Consider the following 24,192-nt stretch of genomic DNA (forward strand, 5'->3'; position numbering starts at 1 on the left):
AGACAAGTGGTTGGCTAAAGCAAGTGCGAAACAGTGGAGTTCAGGCTGTATCCCCGGGGTGCATGTCTAAGCCAGATGCCACTGATCAAACCTAGCTTCATGGTCAGCACCATGAGCTCATCAGACACAACATGGACTGTATCCTGGAATGAGGTGGTTGACACACTCAGAAAACAAAAAAACAAAACAAAACTTGAAGTCAGCCATGGTGGTGTGTGCCTGTATAATCCCAGCACTTCAGAAGGATCGTGAGTTCAAGGTCAGCTTGGACTACCTACCAAGATTCTGTCTTACACCCCACAGGGGTGTGGTGTGCGGAGGGGACAGAGAGAGAAAGTGTGTAGGGGGAGGTCCTGATGAGGATCAGAAAAAATGATGCAGCTACTGAGGGAGCAGCGGAAGGAGCTGAAGGTTAGGAAGGGTCGATTTAAACTAGGCTTTATGGTCTTTTCCGAGTTCACTGATGGGTTTTGCAGACCCCTCAGGTAAATTGGATGCCTGCAGTGATTTCTGATCCCTCCCATGTGGGAGGAACTGTATGCTAGTCCAGAAAGACAGAGATCAAGGGACCACGAGGCTTATTTCAAACCTCACGCTGTTGGAGGTCACAAAGGTTGGATGTGGTCGGTTTGCTTGGCTGTGGTGAATGAGACGCACAGAGCAGTTTTTCAGTGAGGAAGTGAGCATTGGAGTTCTCCCTGTGGTTTGCTGATGGGCCTTCTAATGCAAAAGGAAGAGGCCCATCTACGTGGGGGCCTCACCTGGTCGGGCACAGGCAGCCAAGCCTGAGCTAGGCATGAGCTACTTCCAGGCGTCTATTCACTCAGTTGGGACAGCTCAAATCGAGGAGTTGAGGATATCAACTGAAAGGGTTGTAGAGCTCACCCACTTGTTAGTCTGGCCCATTATGCAGAGCACACTGGATAGGAGAATGAGGTCCTGGTTCCGTTAAGTTCTGCAGCTAAGCCCTGACTGCAGAGGCAGCTGGAGCAGTGGTTATGAAGAAAGGTTTTGGCTTGGAGAGGTGGCACATGCCTTTAATGTTAGCACTTGGTAGCACACACAGGTAGATCTCTATGGCTTTGAGGCCAGCCTGTTACACTTGGCAAGTTTCAGGCCAAGTAGGACTAAATAGTGAGACCATGTGTCACAAAAATAAATAAGAATGAATGAATGAATGAGTGAGTGAATATAAAGGCCAAGAAGATGGCACAGTGGTAAGAGTGTTGACTGCAAGAATGAGGTCTTGAGTTCAAATGCCAGCCAGGCATGGCCCTGCATACCTGTAAGCCCAGCACTGTGGGAGGCAAAGCCAGGATTGTTGGCACTTGCTAGGACCAGACTAGCTTCAAGCTCAGCGAGAGAGCCTGTCTCAAGTGAGTATGGGGGACAGTGAGGAGGCAGGCTACTCAGTGTCTTCCTCTGGCCTCCATGGTTGGGTGTTCTTGCATACGTGCACCTACCCCACCATCACACACACACACAGACAAAAGGTATATAGTATGTTTGCTGAGGCCTGATGTGAGCACTACATCTGATAGGATAGGTGAAGCACTTAGCTTGGCGTCAGGAATGTAGTCCGAGATCCTTCCAGTGGACCAAGGCATCATGTCACCATGGAGTCTATTTTCTGCGTTGGGTGTATTTAGCATCCTCTGGCGTGCCTCATGTTCTGCAGCAACGTCTTGCTTTAGACCTTCTGTGGAAGCGGCACTTGCTGCTCCAAGACACAACAGGGAGAGTTGCCAAGTCTTGCTGTGGTGGTTCTTGGAGGCACATCACACCCACCTGGGGAACTTTTAAACATATCAGTTCCTGGCTGTACCTCAGAGCCATTAAAGTAGAATGTGCCAGTGCGGGGCTCCCGTACATCAGTGTTCTGAAAGTTGTAATGACTTATGAAAAGAAGCAGTGCAGAAAAATTACATATAACTTTGTGGAGTGGCTTTTCTCCTTTGCCTGGGATCCAGGAATTGGAATTGGGTCAACAGGCTTGTGTGGCAAGTGCCTTTACCCACTGAGCTGCCTTGTTGTGTTTCAAATAAAATAAAAATATAAAACGGTGTGTGTATGTGTGTGTGTGTGTATGTGTGTGTGTGTGTTCTTTAGCAGCTGCCTATAGGACCTCCTATTGGATCTGTTCTAGGGATGAAATTGCTGGATTAAGCAATGTGTTTACCTACATCTATAGGATGTTGCTGGGTGGTTTTAAGAAGGTATATGGACCACTGTGCATCCCAGTCAGGATATGAGGACCCACACAGAGCCATTGCTGGTCTCGGTGGTCTTCCCTGTGGATTTGGTGTGCATGCCCACCCTCTCCAGGTATCTCTAAGGCAGAGCTGCTCTCTCTTGGGAAGTGTCACTGGGAATGAGGGAGGGCTGCATGAATGTCCGGGGTACGGGTTTGTTAGGGACCCGGCCTGGTGTACGGGTTTGTTAGGGACCCTCCCTGGTGTTCCCCAGAGGAGGGCGTTTTGCTAAGGAAGGGAATGTTCAGGTGTGTTTGAGGCAGGGACGCATGGCTTATCTGGATGGTTCTGGAGGATGAGTCGGAACACTGGAGCTCTGGGGAGAGGCCCTGGAAGACTGAGGGATGGGAAGACCACAGGTAACTAGTAACATGCCTGGATGCTATCAGAGCACATCTGGATTGGGGGTTATGCTGTAGTTTTGCTCTTCAAAGCTTGCCTAGAACATTAGGAAGACACTGGAAAAGATAGTTATAGTAACTCTCAGAACCGTGTAATTGTCCTTAGCGAGAACACAGCTGCTGTGAAGGACAATGGAGCTGGGTAGGTTAATGGTGCTGGGTTTCTTTTGTCGAATCTTTCTTCCTCCTCTTCATCATCATTCTTCCCTCCCCTCCCCTCCATTCCCTTCCACCCCCCTCCCTTTTCTTTCTCTCTTGAGGCAGGGCCTCATTATCTAACCCAGAATGATCTTTAACTCAAAATCCTGCTTCTGCCTCCTGAGTACCAGAATGTCAGGCATGCGCTGCCGTCACCTACTTAGCATACCTAAGATTTCTGATCTGTTTGTTCATTACAAGCGTTAACTTCTTTTACATCCTTGAGCAAAGCTGGTGTGTTTGCTTTAAGAATCCAAATCCTGTTGCTTTCGGCATCTGTTTCATTCTGAGAAAGCACCGTTAATTGCCTTTTTCTCTTAAGTTTGGGTTATACTTTCCTAGTTTTTTTTTTAATAATTTTTAATTTTTTTTAGTAGTTTTACTTTATTTATTTTTAAAGTTATTGGCAAGGTGTGGTGGTACATGCCTTTACTCTAGCCCTTGGGAAACAGAGGTAGGTGGATCTCTGTGAGTATGAGGCCCCTGTGGTCAGTGTGGCGAATTCCAGGCCAGCCAGAGCTACATAGTGAAAACTCGTCTCAGAAAAAAATTCTATGTATATAAGGTTTCTGTCTGCATGTACACATGTGCACCATGTAGATGCCTGGTGTCCACAGAGACCAGAAGAGGGTGTCTGAGCCCCTGGAACTTGTGTTGCTATGGCTGGGAGTCTTCATGTGGATGCTGGGAACCAAACCTGGGGCTTCTGGAAGAACAGCAAATGCAATTAACAGCTGAGTCATCTCTCTAACCCTCTTATAGTAATTTTAGCTTGCGTCCTGGGTGTTGTAAAGATCTGGAGAGAATCTGAATTCTACTGTGTTTCTCAGAAGTGAAAGATTTTTAGATAACTGGCTACTAGATCATCCAACCTCCAACTCCAAACCGCATCGCCTGGGCGGGTGCCTTAGTCAAGACAGCCACTGCTGTGATAAAACATGGCGACCAAAAGCAATGAGGGGAAGAAAGAGTTTATTTGGCTTACATATCCCAAGTCACCGTCCATTGAGGGAGGCCAAAGCAGTCCCTCAAACAGGGTAGGAACCTGGAGGCAGGAGATGATGCAGAGGCTATGAAGCAGTGCTGTTTACTGACTTGCTCCTAACGGCTCGTTCAGCCTGCTTTCTTATAGAACCCTGGACCACCAACCCTTGTATGGCACTATCCACAATGGGCTGAGCCTTTCCATATCAATCACCAGTTAAGAAGATGCTCTAAGGCTCGCCTAGGGTTCAGTCTTAATGGAGACATTTTCTGAATTGAGGCTCTCTTATCTCCAGTGACTCTAGCCTGTGTCAAGTTGACATAAAAGGAGCCAGCACAGTAGGCAACAGCTGGGATGGCCGTCCCTTCTCTGAGCCTGCTTTGCCTTGCTTGGCATCTTCCCAGAGCATGTAGCATTTAGGCAGAGTTGGGCACAGCCTCCTACCCCCTTTCTCTCCCCACCCCCTTTCTGTCTTGACTGGATGTCATAACGCCTTGACTGGCTTCAAATCACTATGAGCTGATGATGGCCTTGAACTCCTACTTCCTTCTCCAGGTCTGTGCCACCACATGTGAAGCCATGAAAATACTACTTAGCGTTTAGGGTCCTGTGGCTTCATCTTTTAGGGAAGGGATACCTTCCTCGACTTCAGGCTGTCACGGACTGAATTTTGCCCTCTGGTGTTTTCCACCTTTGTTGGAAGGAGGATGGATGGTGTCTATAGTCCCCCAGTTGTATGTAGGCTGGAAGGTTGGTCCAGCAGGAACACTCTGCCCTTGCTAGCTGTAGAGTCTTTCTGAACAACAAACAGCACTGTCCATTCAGGAGCCCTCAGAACCACCCACCTTCCCGCTTCTGGTGCAGCAGGGACAATACACACTCATCTGTTGAATAAGCAAGGCTTTACACTGAAAAATAGAAGTGAATGGGTAGAAGAAATAGCCAGAAGAAAACCCCAAATTAGGGCCAAGGAAATGGAGTCTATTGTAAAGTGCTTGCACACAAGTGTGAGAACCTGAGGTGTGAAAGACAGGGTAGCACACACACACACACACACACACACACACACACCTGTAGTCCCACTTCTGGGGAGACAAAGGCATTTAGACCCCTGGAATTCACTGCTGAGCTCAGCCAGTCTAGACAATCAGTGAATTCCAGGCTCACCGAGTCTTAAAAATCAAGGTGGAGAGTGATGGAGGAAGATACCAGACATCATCCCCGTGACCTCTGATCTTCCCCCATGCATCCGCATGTGTATGTGTGCACACACACACAAATGTGTGCATACACCCCGTTGAAAAGAACCTCTCCAAACTAGTGGCTTGCTAATGACCTGAGATTTGAGCTAGAGAGAGAAGCCATCATTTGGGAGGAAATGAGAGTGGCCCCAGACAGCTGAGTGCAAAGCACCATGGTTAATAGAGTGAGCCTGGGGTTTTGACGCAGGAAGCTGAATTCTATTGCTATAGTAACATGGCTTCCTGCAATGGGACTTTCAGGTTCAAAGGGAATAGGGAAGCTAGGTCTGCTCAGAGTTCTGCACGCCCAGGAGGGAATCAAAGGGAGGAACTCTGGCTGCAGATCACAGGGGAGTGACTGAAACAGTCTGTCACAGCATGCATCCCTGCACAGTAACCCAGGAGGCCACAGGTGCAGTACCAGAAACTTCAAAACCTGCATTTGGGGAGAAAAAAAAAATTCATCAAACTGGGGAGGATCTGGAAACTTCATATTTTATGTCCCAGGCAAGAGAGGATCAGACGGTCACTGTTGTGAATCTGGTCTGGGAGTTGTTCTGCGTGAAATGAGGATGAAAACTCACTCACCAGAAAAGGAATATTTGGTCATGGAGCCTGAGCTCACGGAGCCTTCAAAGGGACAGGAGATGAAATTCGGAATGGGATCTATCCATGTCCTGCCCAAGCCTACACATGCAGTCAGTTCCTACAATAAGTGAAGTTCTGACTTGAATCTACGTGGATTTTATTCATTTCCCTTAAGAATCCCTCTTTTAGCCAAGTATCACAGCTCAGGCCTGAGATCCCAGCACTCAGGGACTAGAGGCAGGAGAATCAGGAACTCAAAATCATCTTTGACTATAAACTGAGTTCCGGGTTAGCCTGACTACATGAGAGTTTGACTCAAAACAAAAACAAAATGAAAAAACAGAACAAAATACAAACCAATAAACAAAACAAGAGCCCTTCCTATATCAGTCAGACTTCTGAGCTCATCTTTGCCTGGGTTTTTTTTTTTTTCCTTTTATTTTCAAGTAGGGAAGACATTAAACATACCAAGCAAATGGCATAGGCACCGGCCCATCACACAAATGGCAGGCTGAGAATGAAGAGATGCCAACACGGGAAAGCTGGAACCTAGCTCTCTTTACAAGTGCCCTAACCTCTGTGAGTCTGCCTTCTGTTTTTGTTTTGTTTTGCGACAGTCTCGTATAGCCCAAGCTGGTCTCAAAGTTGATATGTAGCCAAGGATGGCTTTGAACTCCAAATCCACCTGCTTCTCTCCCTCCAGTATGCTAGGGTTGCAGATGTTTATCATCACACTTAGTTTATGAGGTGCTGGGGATTGAACTCCGGGCCTCGTGGACGCCAAGCAGAGACCCTCCCAACTAAGCCTAGTCTTCTCTTTGGAATGGAGACAATACTAGATCTTCAGAATTAATGCAGTGTTCCCAAGAGGTGTTCCAGTCTACCTGGATGGACGAAGGGGTGCTAATTGGAGGAGCTGCTGCTGTTTCTTGATGTTCTCTCTCCCTGGGTTCATTTCATGGGCACAGATAACAAACAGGGCCCTGAAAGGCTTCCCTTTAGCTGAGCTAAACGTGTGTTTTGCTCTGTAACAAGCTTGACAGTTTTCTGGTCTGTCTGCTTACTCAACCAATATGTCTTCTTAGTTGTCTCCCGGCTAATGCTGCAGACTCGGAAATCTTGTACTTCCCGTGGAAGATCTTTTACAACACTTAGGGTGCTTTGGGAGTCTCTCCTGCTGTTGTTTTTGTGCACAAATTTTGCATTTGGATCCCAGATCTGCCACTGACTAGCAGAGAGCTGCCATCAACCCTGAGTCACCCTGGCTCCTCCCTCTCTCATCCTGTCGTCCAGGTAGGACCAGCTTCAAACTTAACTGCTTCTCCAGCATTATTTCACACACCTCAGCAAATAGTTCTTAAGAGAAAATCCTCCTCACAGCAACTTTGCAACTGGCTAAGCCCGCCCCTGGCTGCAGGCGGAGAGCAAGGGGTGTGGGTGGGGTGTGGGTGAGGTGTGGGGGTAGGGGTGACAGCTCTCCAGGGCTGTGTTCCAGGAGTCTGCAGTGGAGAGGAGTCTTGCTAGCAACTGGACTACAGCGCTTTCTCTTTGTTAGAAAGGCTGTCCATCCCACAGTGCTGGGGATGGACAAAGCAGGTGATCTCTGGATTGAGAGGGGTGTCAGCTGGTGGCAGGGCCACCTCTCATCCTTTAAGAATGGACGCTCCACAGCATGCTGTGTTTCTCTGCTTCAGGGACAGTCCGAGGAGGTGGGGCAGCTAGTTGTACATGTTGCCATTTTGCTGTAGTTGGTTTAGGATTTCAGTTTCTAGAACCTGGCCCACAGCTCCTTAGCAGGATGGAGCCGAGGTCATTCTATCCACAAGAACAGGTTAGGAACTTGTCTACCTCTTGAAGTGACAGCCATTGTGTTGTTCAAATAGTGTCCTAGGATCCTAGAAGTCTTTCTATCTGGTTTGATAACATTCTAGATCTTTAAGACTAGAAGATTAAACTGGCTTTACTTGTGTGTATTTACTTGCATTAATGTATCTATAGGCATATGTAGAAGCCAGAGGTTTGTCCCAGATAGGGTTTCTGTTGCTACGATGAAATCACTGTGATCAAAATTCAAGTTGGGGAGGAAAGGGTTTATTCAGTTTATAATTCCAGATCATGGTTCACCATTGGAGGAAGTGAGGTCAGGCACTCAAGCAGGGCAGGAACCTGAAGGCAGGAGCTGATGACAAGGCTGTGGAGGGGTTCCTACTGGTCCGCTTCACATAGCTTGCTCAGCCTGCTTTCTTAGAGAATCCAGAACCCAGCCCAGCAATGGCAGCACCCACAGTGGGCCGGGCCCTTCTCCATTGATCACTAATTGGGAAAATGTCTTACAAAGGGTACTCATGGAGGCATTTCCTCAATGGAGGCTCTGCTCCTTCCTGTCTGATGACTCTAGCTTCTGTCAAGTTGACACCCAAAAGCAGCCAGTACACGGTTGATGTTGGGTGTCTTCCTCTATCACTTTTTACCTTATATACTGAGACGGGGCCTCTCACTTGAACTTAGAGCTTTCCAGTTCATCTAGGTGATTTGATCTTTGGAACCCCTGGCTGGCCCTCCAGAGCACTGTTTGTAAGTTCTAAGGATCAGAACACTTGGTCCTCATGTTTGAGCAGAGAGTTTTACTCATTAAGCCATATCCCCATACCAAGGACTAGAATCTTAATCAAGCGGGCAAAAGGCAGACACTGAAATCTAAGTTTAGGCAAGCATGGCAGTTGGTGTGTTCATAGTCTCTGCCCACTTCTTTGGCCACGGTAGACATTGTTGATCACTTCCATTGATAATCTCTCTCCTCATACTGCCACAAATGGACTCCAGCAACCTAAGAGTTGGCACAAGGGAGGAGAGCTTGGTCAAGAATGTCAGATGGTCGGGAGGGGTGCAGAGGGGATGAGTTAGACACTCCTAACAGCTGTCCCTTGTTTAATGACCTGTGATCAAGGAAGGTATTCTGTGGCCGCAGGTGGCCTGCTTTGAAAATGATCCTCCTGCTTTGGAAGGAAGTTTTTTTCTGTTCCTGCACAGGGGATGGGGGTGGGGGTTCCACACCCCCAATCTTGGAGGAACTGTGTTTGTAATATGACTCCCATTTCCCTCTACCTAGCTGTTATATAAGCTTCCTTGGGAACCTGGTGACTGTGATTGATGGGACCACATGGGACATTTACAGATATTATGTCAGTTCTGCATGTCCCTGGCCTTTGTATCTGTCTCCGGGCCCCTCCCCACACTGGCATTCTTACCTACAAGTGGTCTGGCTTCTCTGGGTTCATGTGTCTAATGGAAAGCTCAGTGTGGATGACTGATGTGTTCATGGACTTCCTGTGTCCACTGATCCATCGACCCCTTTGAAATCCATCTCTTGGAAACCTAAGGAAGCCATCTCACCTTTATACGCAGAGCCAACCCCAAACATCAACCCCTCATCTGCTTGAAATGGATCTGGCAGGTTGTCTTGTCAGATGTGGGGCTCCAGACATGTTCAGCAGAATTCTTACTCTGGTTGGATGCTTTCCCAGTCCGGCCAGGATTGGGGCTCCTGGGAAACCTGTCTACCTTACCACTGGTTCTTGTCTCTTGGCAGCCTGATGGGTGGTTATTGAGTTCTGGGGGACCCCGACACTGTTCCAGGGCTGGCCTTTAATTTTGCAATAGAAGGTTTTTTCCTCAGGCCAGGCTGATAGCACCCCTATATTGCCTGCCCACAAGTCTGACTGTACCTGAGGCGGAAGTAACCAGTGTCCTCAACAAGTCCAAGTAAAAGTCATTGGTGCCCCAGAGATGACCATGATTCATCTCCAGAGAGAGCCTAGCCCATGGTCACTCTTTATTCTGGTGAATTATGAATCCTGTCTCTCTTCTCTTGACGATAAATTTGAAACCCTGTAAATGGGCTTCAGGCCGAAGGTCAGGTCCACCATTAAGAGATCTGAATGAAGTAATGTGTCTGGGAGAAATAGAGTTGAGGAGCAGTTCCTTGGGGACCCTGGTCCCCCATCAGATTTAGAACCAGGAGGCCTGTGTATGGTGACTGTGTCCAGAGTCTAAAAGGGTCATTCTTGCAGGAGTAGGAAAATCAGTGCATCGAGTCCCCTGAAAATGGGGCCGGAGGGACAGGGGCGATTGCTAATTCGGATATCTGGAGCAAGTCTCCTTGCTCACGAGTGGAGCATCTCTAGAGCGAGCCTCGATACTGAGGATGATGTTATTCAGCTGTATTGTGGGAGGGTGGGGGCGTGCATCCCTTTAGAGAAAAAGCAGGTCCCCGGTGCGAGCTGGGAGGGAGGAGGCACCGCCCGGCTGTTTGTTTTGTTTTCCTTTTCCCCTCAAGCTCAGCAGCGCAGGAAACACGAGGAGAAAAGCACTCGTGGCCCCTTCCTCCCGCGCCTGCCAAGACTGTGGAGAAGAATAGCCAAGGAGCCGGGAGAAAAAGCCGAACATTTTAACAGTGTGAACTTTGAAACTCTCTCTTCTGACTCATGTTCTAAAGTCTCTTCAATTCGAATTCACCTTCCCTCATGTTGTTTTTCTCAAACCGGTAGGCTTGATTCCAAAGATGTTTCAATCAGCTGCTCCCTCGTGTGTGTGAGCGTGTGTGTGAGCGTGTGTGTGAGCGTGTATGTGTGTGTGTGTGTGCGTGCCCTTTCTCCCAAGTCAACAGACATGACTGCTGTTGGAGTCCAACCTTGACCTTCTGCCCTTCCTCAAGGCTGGCCTTCTGCTTATGCCTGTTGAATTAGAAATGGCCTTTGTAGGGGAAAGTTCACATATTGATAATAGTCTTCTGCAAGAGGCAGCAGCCCTTCCTGGGGTCCCTAGCCCTGCATCTTTAAAAGCATCCTTGCCGCTCGTTAAGATATTCTGGGTTATAAGGAACTGGGTTACCTACTACCCAGGGTGTGTTGGTTTGGTTAGCTGGAGTCCAGTGTCTCAGTGTTCAAAAGACCCCTTCGTCTTCTGTACCACCCAAGCATTGGCTTCCTCTGTAGACTGCCTTCAGAGCACCTTCACTTTAGTCTTCTAGCTCCCCAGACAGAAAGAGAAAGCTTCTGGCTGGGGCTAACTTAAGACATATGCCTACCCTAGAACCAATGCCTGTCTGGGCTCAGGCCCTTGCCAAGACCTCTGGCCCATCAGGGCCCGGGATAATGAAGGAGTTTTGAGACCCTCACTAATGTGCTCTTCTCCAGAAGTACGCTCATTCCCAGCAGCAACTCCACCAATAGCCTTTCATCTGTTGTGCCTCCCGTTACCTTGTGGCTCCGCTTCCCCAGAGGATGCTGGTCAGCTTTCTTGCCCTTGCCCCTTACGGGCCAGCCTCACGGTGCCCAGTCTGTGGGAGCCCAGATGCGCACACTGGCCCCTTCTCCTCAAGGCAGCAAGGATGAATGTGTGCATGGAGAAGAACCAAGTTTAGACTCTGCCAGCTGGCAGGTTCAAGGTCGGGGGGGGGGGGGGGGGGGGGGGAGTAAGGTGACAATACTTTGGTGGCCTGTTCCCATTTCTCCCAGGGCCTAATGCCTTGGCCTTAAACTTCCTGTTGGTCACAATTGAGCTATTTTGGTATGTGGCCCAGATGTTGGAAAAAGTCACCACCTTACTTCCCCTGGACTCAGTCTTCTCGCACTCACACACACTTCCTGATGACCTCATTGCCTGCGCAGACCCCCACATCATACCCCGCAGCCCAGTCCCTTTATGAGCTGAGGCCCCACAGGCCTGTGTGATGGTCCATTGATATTGCTATTCCACTGATTTACCTCCAAGCCTGGCTTCCTTGGGGATCCCCCTAAAATACTGGGCCAGGTACCCTGCACTGTTTCCATCGTCTAAGTGTGGATTGGGATGCAAGAGTCTCTTGAAGCCACTTGCAAGCTCAATGGAGCCCTGGATTCCTAGGATCTCCCAGCACCCAGACCAGAGCCCTTCCAGGGGCGGCGGGAGGCCACAGGGAGTGTGGCTGCCTGGCTGCTGTTGGCCTGCACCAGGCAATTCTTTAATTAGCCTGAGCAGGGTTTTCTCGGATGGGGGCGGAGGAGGTGTGTGGGTCTATTGGGGGAAACTAGGTCACCTGAAAACTAGCAGTCAGAAGGGAACTGTCCTGGGGCCCTGCTGCAAGGGAACCCAAGGGGTAAGGTGGGAGGGGCAAAGTCACAGAAAATATGCCCTGGCCCCTTTTACTGCTCTTGGGAGATGCTGGCCCTACCTTTCTCCAGGGGGCTGCCCGACTGTCCTTAATTTCTTGGCCCAGAGCAAAGAGGGCGATGCAGTAAACACTTTCTGACTGTCTGGAGCTTGTGGAGGGAGCATCATGGGAGGAGTCAGGCCCCCTGACACTGGCCGCTGCCCATTCTGTGCTCCCTTGCCCGTTTGTCATCCATCAGGTAGACAGGGATCACGTCTGTCTTTCACCGGTTATAGCCTCATCCCTTAACACAGTCCTGGTGTGTGACAAGTGCTTGAAAAGTATTTACTAGGTACATTCGGGTGCTTCTAGGAGGCTGCAACTCAGCGGCAGAGAGCTTACGGAAGGCCCTGGGTTCCCCGCCCCCCAGCACTAAAACTAAACCACAGAACACGCCCCCCAAACCCATGTGAGTCGTTCTCCTCTAAGACTGTTGTCATGAGAACCAGTTGTCGTTGTGAGGCGGCTTCCCCAAATGTCAGTGACTTACATATCCTGCCAACACTGAATTCTGACACTGTTTCATTTTTCTTTACTACCAAGCCACTAGTTGTAGATTGGAATGGAGTTTTATATATATGTATATGTATATATAATGGAAATTTCATGTCACTTCCATAAATAAACAGTAGCTGTGAAAACATCCACAGAAAACCAAATGATGCTTTTACATTTCTTCTTAAATACCATCACTGTCCCCCTCCCCCAGGCTGGGAACCTCAGGGGGACTGAAGGCCTGGCTCTGAAGAGGTTACCGCCCATGAGCACCAGACTGATGCTATTTTTCTTCAGAAACCTTTGAAGATTTAAAAAAAAAAAAAAAAGATGTGGAACGAGTGTATTCTGTTGTCTCCAGAGGCCCTTGCTCTACCAATGAGCTGTGTCTCCAGATTTTTTTTTTCTTTTTCTTTTGAGACACAGTCTTGCAAATTTGTTCAGGCTGGTATCGAACTTGCCGTTCTCCCATCTCAGACTCCTGTGGAGAGAAAAGGGGAGGAGGGGAGGGGAGGGGAGGGGAGGGAAGAGGAAGAAAAGGGGAGGTTACAGGCCTGTATTACCAGGTTTGTTTTCAGTAGCGTTATTAGTGTATATTAAGTATATAAAACAGTGACTTTCATTGGTGTCTGTTCTTCTTCCACATTTAGAATTCCCAGTTGAGAAGATGGCTGAGGAAGGTCTCCTTTTTTGGATTTTATTTATTTATTTATGAGACATGGTCTCATACTATTAGCCCAGGCTAGCTTTGAACTCACTATACAGTTCCAGTTGTTCACTATACAGACCAGGTTGGCTTCAGCCTCTTGAGTGCTGGATCACAGGCATGCGCTTCTATACCCAGCTAGGAAGGTGTCTGAGAAGAGGAAGGCATTTTGGCATGCAGTTGCATGGCATGGCTTATTCCTACCCTCAGTTGGCATGTCTTGGGGCTTGCCTACCCAGTGTGTGATCAGTGTTGATAATGAAGAAGTGGATGTGTGTGAAGTTATAGCTCTGTAAGAAAGCAAACAGAATACTTAGGCAAGTTCAACACCGGTGGAAACTCTCCTTCAGGGAGTGATGTAAGCGTGCTGTCTGTTCTCAGTCCCTAGAATCCTGAACACCTTTGCTGAGTGTTTGCTGGACAGCTCTGCAGGCCTGTTCACATCTTGAGGTGTAAACGGCTGCATCCTGGTCGGGGTTGTGGAGATTCCAAGATGGCCTTCCCTTTTCTGTGCTGAGTAGGTCTCTGATGTTTGGAGGCTGCTGTGTCCCTCTGCGTAACACAAAACTTGAGACTCTGTGACTACAGGAGCTAGTGCTTGGGACAGTTAATGTGAGGTCAGGTGGGGTAGGGGCTGGGGTAGATTAGAAGGCAGAACTGGTACTCCATCCATCCTCTCTGAATCATCAGAGGGCACAGACTTTCTCTGCACCTTTTCGTGGCTGCTATGTTGAGTCCACATGGCCAGATGTTGAAGTGTTCTAAAAGCTAAAAGTCTGATATTGGATATAAAAACTCCCAAGTATTAAAAATGAACAATTAATTGAGTTGTTGAGGATGGTGTGGGCTAAACCCAAAAGACTGATAAACAGGAACAGACCACAGGAGGTTTGCTGGTTAAGCCTGGCCTGTACTCAGAAAGTGCATCTCACAGACCTCAGACTTCCTAGCTCTCTTTGGTCTGGGCAGCCCTGTCCCCAGGGCTTCCTGTGATAGCAAGCAGGCCAACAACTGAGGTACATCCCTAGGGCGTGGCTTCTTTATTTTTTAGCTGTGTAACGTTGGGTAAATGGCTTCATCTTTCTGTTTTCTTTATCTGGGAGGCAGCATTGATGGTGCCTACTTCTTTAAGTGGCTGAGAGGATTAGGTGGAACCTCCCAGAAGGCAGAGCTGGCTCCCCATCCATCTCTGAATCATGCTAGTCCTCAGGGCAGGTGTTCACTTGAAGAAAGAGAGGCAAAATTAGCATCTGGTCCTCCAGCTCATGGGACCTGATGTCACCATGACACTGTGTGTTGGTGCATTCCTTTGAATCCCATATGCTCAAAACCCCCAGCCACAGCTCAGTGGCTGAAGCAGAGAGCTGGGACAACACCGAGAGCTGCCAGGGAGCCCTGCTCATTCATGCCCAAACACCCTGGAGGAGACAGTGGCAATTTCTTTAAAACTAACTGGGGCAATTACCAGGGCCCCTGACAATTGCAGAATGAGGGCATTTTCCCAGGAGAAAGGAAAACTTAGGCCTTCACAAAATCCTGCCCATGAATCTAATAGCCACAAACTAGACACAACCCAGATCTTTTCCAGTGGCTGGATGGGGAAATAAATTAATGTGCGGTGGAATACTAGATAGCAATAAAAAAAAAGAATTATTGACATGTATGATAATTTGGATGACCCTCAAAGGAGTGATGTGGGTGAGAGCAGCCGGCCCTCAGATGTTACTTGCTTCCTACTCTTAGAGACAGGGAACAGATAGCGCTGTGGGCTAGATGTGAGTGGATTTGGGAGCACTCAGGAGGGCTATTGGATGGTTCCTGGGAGGGGTCTTATAGCTGAGGAGCTGTTGGTATTTTACTGTGGTGGTATGCACTGGTGATATTATCTTAGAGGAAACATATACAGGAAAGAATCTATTACACTAGAGAGTGTGGATTGCAGTTGGTGGGCCATGCCATCGTTCTCAAAGTTCAGGATTGTCTCATTTGATTCCTGAGAGGGTGGCAGTTTTGCCTCCCACAAATGTGGACCCCCCATCTTTCCATGTCTCTTTGTAGCCCAAGACAGCCTTCCTCCATCTCTTCTTTCTCTGAGTTCCATTCTCTTTGCTACTAGATGTATGACTGTGGCCAGTTCCTTTATCCCTTGGCTACCCTGGAATTCTGGGAGGGGATAGAGAATTTTGCATATAGGGATTCAGTCTTCAAGAGGCTTCAAGTGATTGTCCAAAGACCTCGTCCCTTTGCCTCAGAGAACACACAGGTCTGTGCTGACGTGACGCCCAGTCGGCTTCAACCGCAGATTGTGTTCTTTTCTTTTGAAGGTTCTCCAAGGTGTGTGTTCTCTGGGGGACTTCAGCCAAGCGTTTCCAGGTCCAATAGTTAGCAAACTTTTGGGGTTGGGAGTACTTTAATTGTTAAAATTCAGGATCCTAAAAGTCTTTTGTTTATACAAATTGTTTATTTTTATTTTTATGTATTTATGTATTTATTTATTTATTTATTTATTGGTCTTTTCGAGACAGGGTTTTTCATTGTGGCCCTGCCTGTCCTGGAACTCACTCTGTAGACCAGTCTGGCCTTGAACTCAGAAATCCACCTGCCTCTGCCTCCCAAGTGCTGGGATTAAAGGCGTGTGCCACCACTGCCCGGCTATTTTTAATGTTTTTGATTTTATGAGACAGCCTCCCAGTTCCAAATTGAGGGCTGGCAAGATGGTTCAGTTGGTAAATGTGCTTGCCATCAAGCCTGGTGACCTGGGGTTGATCCCTATAATCCTCATGATGGAAAGAAAGAACCGACTCCTGCAGGTTAACCTTTGACCTCCACATATACATCATGGTACTGTGCACACGTATACATGCACACACACAGACACTCACAGACACACACATGTGTATGTGCATGTACATACATACATACATACACAAAATTAATAAAATATAAAAAATATATAAACCTATCATGTAGTTATAACCATGCTGGACATTTTGATGAAAAAAAAAAGTAACTGTCCTAAACCAACCCACCAAAAATAGTGAGAGAGAGAGTAAGAGAAAGAGACACAGAGAGAGAGACAGACAGAGAGCACTGATGTTTACATTTGGCATATCTCTCTGTGTTGGGCTTTACACGTGAGTGTCACAGCATGACCCTTGCCCACCAGGGACAGAATGTGAATGGAAAAGGTTGGGTAATAGTTTTGACTTCAGGGAAGCCTTGAAATGGGGTTCCCCACGGGGTGCCCAGGCTGCTCTTTGAGAACCATGGCAGCTCTACCTTACTTACAACCTCTTGTCCATCCTCATTACAGCGTGCACCACAACGAGCAAAATAAGAGAAGCCAAAGTGCCTGGAGTCATGTATGATGATCTGGCTTGACTTGGCTTCTCTTGGTTGCTTTTCTTTTTTTTTTAAGGCTCGGTCGCATGTAGTTCGGATTAGCCTCAAACTCACAGTGTAGCCAAGGATGACCCCTAAACTTTTGATCTTCCTGCCTTTACTTCCGCAGGGCTAGGATCACGGGCATCCACTTCCACACCCTATTTATGTAGTGCTGGGGATGGAACCCCGACTTGGTTCCTGCCAGCCAAGCAGGCGCTCTACCTGCAGAACCCTATTCCCAGCCCCAAAGGCTTCTATTTCAACACTAGAGTTTCCTGGGTTCAGCAGTCCCCACGGCGTCCTGAGCTCCAAGATACCCTCTGGTTCCAGTGTCACATAACTTATTTCTTGAAGTAGGATTCCTTTGTACAGTAACGCTGCAAAGATCAGGCTCTTGTTAGCTAACTGTGGCTCGAGAGGTGAGCAAGCACCATCATGCAGAACTTTCTGGAATAATGGGATGGCCTCTATCTGGGTATCCAACATAGAAACCACTAGGAAGTCTGCACTCGGATGTGCCAGTGAGATTGGACTTTATTTACTGTAACTAATTCAATGTGAGTGGCCTCCGCTGGCTCAGTTCACAGCAGGGCCGGGCCTTGCTGGGACTCCTCTCTAAGAATATGCCCTTTTGCTTTTGGCACAAACAGAAAACCTCAAAGGAGCTTTGAACTCGGTTGCGGGAGGTCAGGTGACTTTGTATACTATGCGATGTGTGTTCTCCGGGCTGATCAGTCCATCTTTGTGTCTGTCTTCCTACTACAGGCCCCACCATGAGGCTCCAGCCCCTTGGGAGCCCCTGCGCTCCCCTGGCCCCGGGCTCACCGTGCTAGCCCCAGGTTAGAACAAGGGCAGGCGCGGGGCCATGGCCAGCCACGTGGACCTGCTCACAGAGCTGCAGCTGCTGGAGAAGGTGCCTACACTGGAGCGCCTGCGCGCAGCCCAGAAGCGCCGGGCTCAGCAGCTGAAGAAGTGGGCACAGTATGAGCAGGACCTGCTTCATCGCAAGCGCAAGCATGAGCGGAAGCGCAGCACGGGTGGCCGTCGTAAGAAGGTGTCCTTCGAGGCCAGTGTAGCGTTGCTGGAAGCCTCACTCAGGAATGACGCCGAAGAAGGTAAGACACGGACTGTGCAGGAGTGGGCAAAAACTCATACCCAGCTGCGCCTGAGGTCCAGTGTGGGCCATCCCATCAGTCCACATTAGGAAGGGGATGGCACGGGGCTGGAGAGATGGCTCAGTGGTTAAGAGCACTGACTGCTCTTCCAAAGGTCCTGAATTCAGTTCCCAGCAACCACATGGTGGCTCACAACCATCTGTAATGAAATCTGATGCCCTCTTCTGGTGTGTCTAAAGACAGCAACAGTGTACTCACATACATTAAATAAAAATTAAAAAAAAAAAAAAAAGGAAGGGGATGGCCCTAGGAAAGACCTCTCCCCAACTCCTCAGACAGCCTCATGCAATGCAATAGTATGACCTTGAACTTCCGATTCTCCAGAGCTGGGATTGCAGGCCTGTGCCTTTACACAGCCTTCCCACCCCTACCCCACCTCCATTCCACCCCATCTCCACCCCTGTTTCAGCTTTATCTTGGACAGCTATTTTCATTCTTGGAGACAATGAGTCCAGCTTTTGGCTAATGAATACAATAACAATTTCCCTTCCCTCCCACAAATATTTACAGACAGCCTGCTTCCTGCAGCACTGGCACTCTGCACCAGAGAGTAATGAGCACGTGGTATCCCATCCAGCCCCACCCCCACCCCCAGCCGGATACTCCAGGATGCTAGGACGTTGCGTTTCTCTAAGTCCGCGTTCTCCACGGTTCTCACGCGATCCCTGGCATGCTGTTTTGGTGTCTCCTTTTTCACACTGAGAAGGAAGCCAGGGTCTTACAGAACAAGGCAGCGCTCTGTCACAGAGTCACATCCCTGATCCCGTTCTTGATTCACTTTCCCCTGCTGTGTTCATGTTGGAGGGTGGAAGAGCTAGACCCTGGGGGCTGGAGAGATGGCTCAGAGGTTCAGAGCACTGACTGCCCTTCCAGAGGACCTGGGTTCTAGTCCCAGCACCCACATGACAGCTCACAACCAGCCAGGGGATCTGATGCACTCTTCTGGCCTCTCTAGGTAAATGACATAGGTAGCTCACGGACATACATGCAGACAGACACCCATACACATAACATAAAAACAATAAACATTTTAAAATGTATCTAGACCCTGAAGGTAGACATCCTGGGTCTAAAACTGATTGTGTAGGTCCCCATGTGACCCTGGCACAGAGAAGTCGTTTAACTGTCTGTCCTTAGACTCTGCTTGTATAAAATGGGCGAGACAGTAGCATCGTCATGAAGGCCTTGTGAACGTTCAGTTGGATGATACCGGTCAAGTTTCTTGCACATGGCCCTTCGTGTTAAGTAGTGGCTATGAATCTCTTGAGATGTTGCTTTTTGAGTTTTGAGACGGGCTCTCAGGTAGCCCAGGCTGGTCTCTGTGTATCTGAAGATGACCATGAATTCTTGACCCTCCCTCCTGTCTCTTAGATGCTAAGATGGTAGGTTTGAACCTCCACCGCTCGCTTAATGATATGTTTTATTACATTATAATACATATTGTTTTTTGAGACAGAGTGTCTCTCTCTGTGTGGCTCTGGCTGTCCTAGAACTCACTTTATAGAGCAGGCTGACCTCAGATTTGGGATCGGCCTACCTCTGCGTCCTGAGTTCTGAGATTCAAGATATGAGCCACCACACTCAACCGTATTGTTATCTTTTACTTCAGTAAATGTGTGGTTTCTATTGTCATGGAATTTCCATGAGTCTGGAAGCAGAGACCAGTACACACCACATTGTCCAGGATGATTTCACTCTCTAAACTGTGTGAATATCACAATCAATGCAAGTTCACACAGCTTTCAGGTTGCACACATACCCAGTGCTGGTTACGTTTAATGATACCCATTTTACAGGTGGGGATATTCGAGTCAGAGAGATTTAGAACCTTGATCCATATGGTCTAACAGGACCCAAACCCCTAGGATACTAACTACTCTATGGCTTTTCAGGTTTGCTTTCTACTGCCAAGAAGGTTGCAGGACTCCAACTTTGGTCAGGTCCCCTTTTCTGTGCATAGGCACATGCTTGCTCATTATAGCTGAAGTTTGTGCAGAGGCCCTTTGACCACTCAGCAGCATCTCTCTTAACCCTGGAGAGGTCTATCTGTGTCTGCTAGGCCCATCTGCACCCTCTTCTGGTATTAGATACTAAAGCAGTCACTGGGAGAGCTGAGGGCTGGAGGCACTAAGAATGGGGACTCTCACAGGCTGAGCATCCCTAACCATGGAAAATGGAAACATTTCCAGTGCCGACATGATGTCCCACATAGAAACTAACACACCTGACCTTGTGGGGAGGGTTGTAAAGTGAAGGCAGGCTAGAAATTACACTCAAACTGCCTGCAGCAGTTCACTGCAGGAAACAGTGAACATATGCTGACTTATGATAGCATGCATCCTGTGCATTTCAGAGTACGTCCAACGCCTCATTGAGAGCCTTTCAGATAAGAGACAGCAGCCTGTGCTTGCCTTTGAGTTCTAGAACATTCCAAAAGCTCCGTTCTGTTTTGATCCTGGTAATACAGGGCCTCTAAGACATGAGCAGGGGCAGGGTCTGGATCCACTGAGCTTCCAACTGCTCAGGTGAGAGCTAGGGTGAGCCCCCTGAGAGGCAGAGTGGCTCAGGCTAGGGATGTGTTCCTGGGGCTTCTCCCACATGTGGTTTGGTTTGTCGGGTGACGTGGCGCCCCCATCCCACTCAGGGGGTGGCTGCTTCATGACGAAGTCTAATTTTTGGTAGGAGTGGCAGTTCACCAACTCCTCTCTCCCAACTTGTCAGTTATCCCCTTCTCTGAAAGCTCCATTTCCCCTGCCCAGGGCCATATGTTTCAGAACAGCTAGCAGGGAGATGGCACCTCCCCAGCCCACTACCCAAGTACTATCCCTTCTTGACAGTCAAGTGCCCTGCTTAGAAGAAACATAGGTCGGAGTTCAAGGACACCCCTTCACCCCATTCCTAGCTTATGACCTTGAACAATCTGTTTTGCCTTTTCGGTTTCTGTTTTTAAAATCTGTGTCACGGAGCACTGAGGGCTTGGCTTCAAGAAAGTGTGGCAGGAATTAGAAATAGTTGGAGATGTATGTCAGTGGCCTGAGGGCTTGTCTGGTGAGTGCGAGGCCTTGTGTTTGATCTGAGGGACTATATCATTTGACCTTAGTGTCGCACACCTGTGATCCTGGTACCAGCGGCAGGAAGATGAGAAATTCTGTCATCCTCAGCTACATACTGAGTTCTGAGTTCAAGGCCCCAGCCCAGGCTACATGTGATCCTGTCCCAACAGAACTAGCAACCGAACATCCTTGACCTTTGGAAGTTTCCCTGAACCCTGTGTGAGAATGGCAATAATTTAAATGGTTCTTCAGGTTCAGAGACATTAATGCTTAAAAAAAATATCAAATTCACACAAATGAGTTCTTATTAAAGTTAAACAATACAGAGGTGTAAAGAGCAATAGGTCCCCTCTGCTCTTTCTTTCTCCCTGTTTCCTTCTAGTAGTTTTTCTCCTTTGTCCGTGGACCGGGAGGCTCATAGACCTCCTCATCTCCATAAGTTTTTATGCAAGTAATGACATCCTGGAATCCCTGTCACGCGACTCTAGTTTGCATTCACCCCACCACACACACACACACACACACACACACACACACACACACACAAACACACACGACGTCTTGGAGTTATGTCTACCAGACACACCCAGCACAGCAGACCCCAACGGTTCACTGTGTAACGTTTTCCAGTTGGCATCCCCAAAATCCTTAAAATGCCCCTGGTACTTTTGCTTGTGCACAGTGAACTTTTGAGCAGGTGTCTTAACTATTGACCTTGGATGAATGTGGAAGCATGTGTGAACGCTGGATCGAACTCATCCAATCTGAACGAGCAAGGAACTTCTGGATCGCTGTCCTCATGGTGTGTGGAATGCGGTAGGGGGTTGCGTGACAGGGACCCTGGGGTCCATGGGTGGATGTGTTTGAGGCTGCCATCAGTCAGCTCTTGGACTTGCTGAGCTCAGCTCAGCTTCCTGGCAGCCTGACAGAGCCCGCTGTGCCTGGCTGGCTGAGCTGGTGTTCTGGGAGTCTGCTGGGGGTTAGTTCACATTGGCGTGGGAGCACAGGGTGGCAGCTCTCCACTCCCTTGAGCTCAGAGCATCCTGAGTCAACCTCCCCACCCACAGTGGGAGTGTGTAGGAGTTTTCCCCCGGAAAAGGACTCCTTCTCCGGCTAATGTCCTTGACCTTGGACTCACTCGAGCCCCATCCTTCCCACCCCCAGTATCTTCCATTCCTCCACCAGGCTCTCCTCATGTTTCCCGAGTTCTTTTTCCGCCTCTTCACCTCTGGATGTGTGGTTCCCTCACCTGACACGCTTTCTTGGACTGGCCTCCCTAACCCTTCAGATCCAGAAGGAGAGCTATCCACAGGTCTCTGGGCACCTAGCCATCACTACCATAGAAGCCCAGTACCTAGCTGTTTCCTAGAGGCAGGGAATTAGAGTGCAGTTTGTCCTCCTGACTCTAGATCTCAGCTCTACCGCTGATGACCAGTGCACTGCGAGGGCAGTAACCTAACTTCTCCAGGCCTGTTTCTTCTCTTGAGCTTGTTAATAACGCACCTGCCACGTGAAGTTGAGGGGATGACTTGAGTTGGAAAACGCTGAGGAGGTGTGGTAAGACGTGGGGAAGCGGCAGAGGCTGTTATTTCTGTGGCATCTATTATTCCACATTTGCGTAAGTGCTCCTTGTTATATATTCTGACTCTCACCTTCATGATTATTTATCAGGTACTGTGCACCAGGCTGGCTGCTTTTCATAAGCCACCTCGCCTAATCTTCACGGCAGTCCTCCGAAGCTGGGGTTGTCAAACCCTATTCTGTAAAAGTAACTTGGAGTTTCATTTGCATATCATAAGATGCACTGCCCATTTTTAACTGTTCAGTTCAGGGGTTTTCCACAACACCCCAGAGCTCTGCACCCAGCTAGTTTTAGAACTTGTTTATCACCTCCTCTCCTATGCAGTCATCCCCAGGTCCCACTCCCAGTCCCAGACAACCACGAATCATACTGTGTAAGATCTCCTAGTTTTGAGCTTGGCCAGGTTGTAGTGCACATGCGAGCTTGCTCCTTTGTTTCAGCCTTATAGTGCTCCATTGTATGGATATACCACAGTCGATTTCCACTCACCAGCGGTTGAACATGTAGATCCTCACCATTTTGGATTGATGATCAATGCTGCTAAGAACATGGTGTCCGAGTCTTTATGTGGCCATTTATGCATCATTTTTGTGTGGATTATTTTGTGTGGAAAAGAGTTGCTGGGTCACATGGTTCATGTTGATGTAACTTACTAAGAAACAGATGAATTGCTTTCTGAGGGTTTTAGAGCAGGCGAGACCACCATGGCTGGGGTTAAGAGGTCTAGCTACCCTAAAGCCAAGAATCTATAGCCATCAGAAACACCAGGGTCCATACAGCCCAAAGGAGCACAGATCACAACCACAGATGAGCTGTTTGTTGTTTTACAGGAAAATGCGAAAGCAAGAGTTACAGACCAGCTAAAGGGGAGGGTTTGGGAGACGCAGCTGAGTCCTGGATCTGATGTGTAAGCCCCACAGAGCCCTGCATAGGACTTAACCTGTCTAAGCTTTCAAATCTGCCATGTAAACGGGCTTGCGAAGGTAACAGCACTGCCTCTGCTTTAGAAAGCCTTTCGGGTTGTAGCTTATGTGCGTGTTGACCTTTTGGCTTCAGCCTTGTGGTGCCTCACTCACTGTACGGGCTCGGCTCACGTGTTTTCTACTCCCCAAGGCGGGGGAAGCTTACGTAGATGAAACATGCAGAAATTAAACATGTAAAGCAGTTCTAAAGATCTCTTTCCAGCGCTGACAAAAACGGCTCAGAGGGCCAAGGCTCTCGCCACTAAGCCTATGGCCTGAGTTTGATCTTCAGAACGCACGTGGTGGAAGGATAGAAGCAGCTCCTACTACTTGACCTCCATGTGTGTGCCATGGCACACAACACACATAGGCACACGCACACACACAGTGTAACAACAACAATAATCAAAAGGCTGCCTGCCATAGGTTAACTGGAGGTGCAGGACCCTCTCCGCTCAACCCTGGCTAATCTGCAGGAAATGGCTCTGACTTTCATTTTTGATGATGTTTGAACAGGGAAATTTTCTTTTCCTCTCATTCTAAAAATAATGTGTCCTTGTAGAATATTCCAAAACCATAGGAAAGGGAAGCGCTAAGAAGACAAAAGCTCATGAGTACAATGACTACCAACAGTCCCGGGTAATATTCTCATCTTTATCTAGGGAGTACCCGATGCTTTCCCATGGGGTGCATGAAGGAAAGTTTAAGTAAGGGGTGGAATGTGGAGGGCTTGTTTACTTAGCCGCTGAGAACCTGGAGAACTTCTCTTCAGCTGGGGTCTGTTATGAGGATCTACTGCATTAGAGGTTAGGCACACACCTGTAATCCTAGGGTGCTGAGTCTGGGACTGAAGGATTTTAAGTTCGAAGTCAGCCTGCACTCTATAGTGAGACCCTGTTTCAGAAGCAAACAGACAGACGGGCAGGAGAGAGGGCTCAGCAGTTAGGAGTACTGACTGCTCTCAAAGAGGACCTGAGTCC

The 24,192-nt window shown here is 48.5% G+C and overlaps 1 protein-coding gene across 2 annotated transcripts in view; it reads left to right on the top strand.

The window, feature by feature from the left end:
- Positions 1-24,192, top strand: part of Ppp1r16b (protein phosphatase 1 regulatory subunit 16B) — a 97,661-nt gene that overhangs the window by 10,538 nt on the left and 62,931 nt on the right. For both annotated transcript variants that reach the window (XM_031372593.1, XM_031372594.1), the window contains exon 2: positions 17,206-17,555. In XM_031372593.1, coding sequence (XP_031228453.1) covers positions 17,306-17,555 — 250 coding nt within the window. In that variant the 5' untranslated portion in view covers positions 17,206-17,305. The remainder of the gene's footprint in view (positions 1-17,205; positions 17,556-24,192) is intronic.

This window comes from Mastomys coucha, unplaced genomic scaffold (genome assembly GCF_008632895.1).
Source record: "Mastomys coucha isolate ucsf_1 unplaced genomic scaffold, UCSF_Mcou_1 pScaffold15, whole genome shotgun sequence".
Lineage (NCBI taxonomy): Eukaryota > Metazoa > Chordata > Mammalia > Rodentia > Muridae > Mastomys > Mastomys coucha.